The 3,927-nt window shown below is 37.9% G+C and overlaps 1 protein-coding gene across 2 annotated transcripts; it reads right to left on the reverse strand.

Annotated features, from left to right (window-relative positions):
- Positions 1 to 813: 813 nt before the first annotated feature.
- On the reverse strand, positions 814 to 3,204 carry LOC104892784 (homeobox-leucine zipper protein HAT4). 2 transcript variants are annotated; one of them, XM_010678784.4, is made up of 4 exons: positions 2,547 to 3,204; positions 2,140 to 2,456; positions 1,951 to 2,042; positions 814 to 1,536 (listed from the first exon to the last, which is right to left on the reverse strand). In XM_010678784.4, exons 1-4 carry the CDS (start codon positions 2,701 to 2,703, stop codon positions 1,182 to 1,184), a joined length of 921 nt encoding a protein of 306 aa, XP_010677086.3. In that variant the 5' UTR covers positions 2,704 to 3,204; the 3' UTR covers positions 814 to 1,181. The 2 variants fall into 2 exon arrangements, with proteins under 2 accessions (XP_010677086.3, XP_010677088.3); XM_010678786.4 differs by having other exon boundaries at positions 1,951 to 2,030; positions 2,547 to 3,199.
- Between the last annotated feature and the right edge of the window lie 723 nt (positions 3,205 to 3,927).

Genomic DNA, 3,927 nt, shown 5'->3' on the forward strand with positions numbered 1-3,927 from the left:
GGTAGCAGTAGCAGTGGGTTTTCGGGAATGGGGTGGGTTTTTGGGTGCGGTGGTGGTGTTTTCCGGAATGGGGGTGGGTTTTCGGGTGAGGTGGTGGGGTTTTCGGGAATGGGGGTGGGTTTTCGGGTGCGGTGGTGGTGTTTCGAGAACGGGGTGGGTTTTTGGGTTTGGGGTGGTGTTCGAGTGGTTGGCGTGGGGCTGGTGTCGGTGGTGGGCGTGGTTTTGGTGGTGAGGGTGGCGACGAGAGGTGGTGTCGGTGGCTGGGGTAGTGGGTTGGTGGATGGTGTGTGGTTTAGTGGTTGGGGTGGTTGTTCTAGTGGTTGGGGTGGTGGTCAATCATTGGTCAAAGTGACCATGGAGTAGAGGAGGGAAAGGGTAAGTGAAACCTTGGGGGGGTGTGGGTAATGGAAGTAGAGGAGTTTGGGGAAAAGGGAAGGGTAAAGGGAATGATTAAAATATGCTAACAAACAACAAGTAAGGGAATCAACCTATTTGTTTCCCTTACCCTTTCCTAAAAACCCCAAACCAAACGCCCCCTAAGTTTTATTCAATCATACCTCTAATCATATCAATTGAGTAATGAGTACATATAACAAGAATCAAATCATTTTGTCTATATCATTAAGTGTTACTAATCATACCCCCCTTTTAATAACAATTTGAATTGAAAGAAGTAATATTCACACTATACGCATCACGCATGTATAGGCCCCCACTATCACACGTTAGTAAATGATTGGGTCATGCAACGAGAAAATGCAGGGAAGAAGAGTCAAAAAACAAGAACACCACAAATTTTGGAGAAATTTCAGCTAAGAAACTACTACTATAATTAATTTAATTAGATAAAAATTTACAAGAAAATGATATTTTCCTTCCTCCCTACCCTTCATAATATTCTCCTGAATCTAGGGAGCCAAATTAGCACTAAAACTCCAAGCACTAAAAAAAAACTAAATAGAATTTTTTTTTCTTTTTTTTTTTTGGGGTTGATCTACTATGATTAATGGGTCAATAAAAACCAAAACATATTAGAGACCCACCAATTTCCATAACATTAATCCTAAAAAAAAAAATATATATTACATGACAGTATATATCACATAATAACATCTATTTTTTTGTTCCAACATATTTTCAGATCTAACAGCCAAAACTTGTCAAATGACTAAAACACCCTTTCATGACCGAGTGTGGAGTGGGTCAAAGGACCGGATAGGAACAGCAGTAGCAACCCACGGGTTAACAGGAATGGGCCGATGGTGAGTTACTGGGTTGGGCCTTGGATCCGGACATGGTTGGGCTTGGGCTTTAGCAGATGAAGATGATGTGGCAGAAGGTGGGACCGCCACACGCTCACATGAGGGGCACATGGTAAGAGTAGTTGGTGGGGTCATTTGCATGTAAAATTGTGGGGACAACTTTAACGCTCTAAGCTCTTGAACTTCCTTTTGTAGCCTTCTGTTTTCTTCTGTTAGTTGTTCACAACATCTCTTTAAAAACTCGCAATCTACCTCTGTTTGCTTCAGCTTCGTCCTATATTATTCAATCAAACATAAAACTATATTTAATAACATTCCTTTGCAAGGGTAATTCCGGAATAAAAATAAATACAAATGCTAACCGATGTCCCGGACAGATAAAGAACCTATATTTATATCCCTCCGTTTCATTTTAATTGTTATACTCTGATATTTTACATGATTCACGTATTTCACTTTGACCATCATTATTTATAATTTATACGCGAATGACTAAAAATATAGTCATGTGAGATATGTCTTCAAAATTTTGCAGCGACATGCAAAAAAAGTATAGGTCTGTAAATTAACATAAAACCGAGGGAGATTATCTAACGTTTCGGGGCGTCCGTTATAACAAAAAAATTTAAAGTACTGAAAGTAAGATATATGAAAATAAGATATATGGAAAAGACGGAAAAGGGCTGACCTTGCTCTACGGTTTTGGAACCAGACCTCAACCTGACGTGGTCTCAACCCAAGACGTTTTGCCAAGGCCAGTTTTTGCTTCTGTAGATTAAGCTAAAACCATGTGAGTTAAATTAAAATTACGAAAATACCCTTTAGAGGAGAGAGAAAATTAAATGTAAGTAAGAAGGAAATAATAAGAGATACGTACGGGGTTGAGGGTGTTGTGTTCTTTGAAGCTTTCTTCAAGAATGGCGGATTGGTCTTTTGTTAATCGAAGTTTCTTTCTTGAATTTTCACCGCCATCTTCATCATCGCTTAAACCCCGAGAAGAAGCTCTTTCAACCTCGATTTCATCGCCGGCACCGGCGGTGTTAGTGGAGTCTCTCTCGGCGGAGCTTCTTTTACCGCTCAACGTCGAAACGGTGCTGTTTGGTGATGAAACGGCGACGTCTTCTTCGTCGCCGCCTGCAGGTCTATTCACGTCGATTCCTCGGAGAAACGACCGACACGTGTCCGAGTTCCGATCTTCATATAAAAATGAAAATATAAAATCAGCAAAAACATTTTTTTATCAAAAAAAAAAAAAAAAAAATTAGTCCAGATCTAAAAGAATACCTGAAGGAGGGAAAGAGTCGGTGCTGCGATTCCAAGGAAGCTTCTGGAGAAGAGGAGAAGGATTAGTGGAAGAAGAAGGCATCATCATGAGATTTAGCTGAAGAGGGGAGACGTTGTTAGACGACGTCGTTTGAAGAAGATGATGATTTCGATTCATAATAATATTTAACTACTAGTAGTAGTAATAGTGTTGTTATTATTATGATGATTCATCAAAAACCCAATATTATTGTTATTAGGATGATTCCCGCTAGTACTAGCAGTAGCAGTGGTATTATTATTATTGTTGTTGTTGTTTGAAGATCCTAAACACAAGCTTAACCCCAAATCTTCTTTCCCAGCAACCATCATGTTTGTTGATGATGATCTTCAAATTATAAACCCAGAAATACGATAAGTTTGTTGGGAGAGTCAAAGTAGAGAGAGAAAGGAAAAGAAGGAGAGAGAATAGAGAAATGATTTGAGGTTGGGAGATGAAGAAAGGAGGGGAAGAGGGGGATTATATAGAAAGAAGAGAAATAAGAAAAAGAGAGGTGTGGGGGCGCAATGCAGTAAGGTAAGGAGGGAGGGGGGTGTAACAGTTCAATCATGACATGTTGTCAGTGTGGAGAGAGAGAAAGTAGGAGAGAGAAAAAGAAAAAGGTGGAGGGAGGGGTGTGCTGTGTGCACTAGTCGTCCCCCCTAATTTCGTCAATCATATCATTTGCCTTCTCTACTCTTTTACTTCTAAGGCCATAGAAAATATTTTTTTATTATTTTTATTTTAATGGTTATGTACTTGTATAAGGGGAATTTTTATAATGGAGATGTAAATTTGGAGTGATTTGGTGAACCAAACTTATCTCAATTTTTTACTTTTTTTGGTTTTGCTTTTGTTTAGTTTAGGGCTCGTTATTTTAGGTTGAGCGAAAATGAATTAAATTGAGAGTATTTATACTGAACTGAAATTAATTAAATTGAACCGATAGAAAATAAGTTTAAAAGAATAGGGTCTTTCTTGTGATAGTAAGTGATTTCTTTCATTCTTTTTTTATTCAATGGTTTTCTGATTTGGAAGTTTCATATTAATTCCAACCTTTTCTTTCTTTGATAATATATTTTTTCTATCTCTCTCTAATCACATGGCTCTCGCTTTTTTTATCTATTTCTCTCCTTTTCACATAGTCGGGTTTCTTAAAACATGTGTAAGGCTATGTTTAGTTCACCTGAAATTTTCTGATCTGAACTTATCTGATCTGATCTAAACTTATTTTTTCTGATCTAATCTGATCTGATTACAAGATCTTATCTTTTAGATATTTCTCAATATATAAGAAAAAATATAGTCATGTGGGGTCTTGTTTGATTCGTCTTAATGAGTATTTTATTAATATTCAATTAT

Source organism: Beta vulgaris, chromosome 5 (genome assembly GCF_026745355.1).
Source record: "Beta vulgaris subsp. vulgaris cultivar EL10 chromosome 5, EL10.2, whole genome shotgun sequence".
Taxonomy (NCBI): Eukaryota; Viridiplantae; Streptophyta; class Magnoliopsida; order Caryophyllales; family Amaranthaceae; genus Beta; species Beta vulgaris.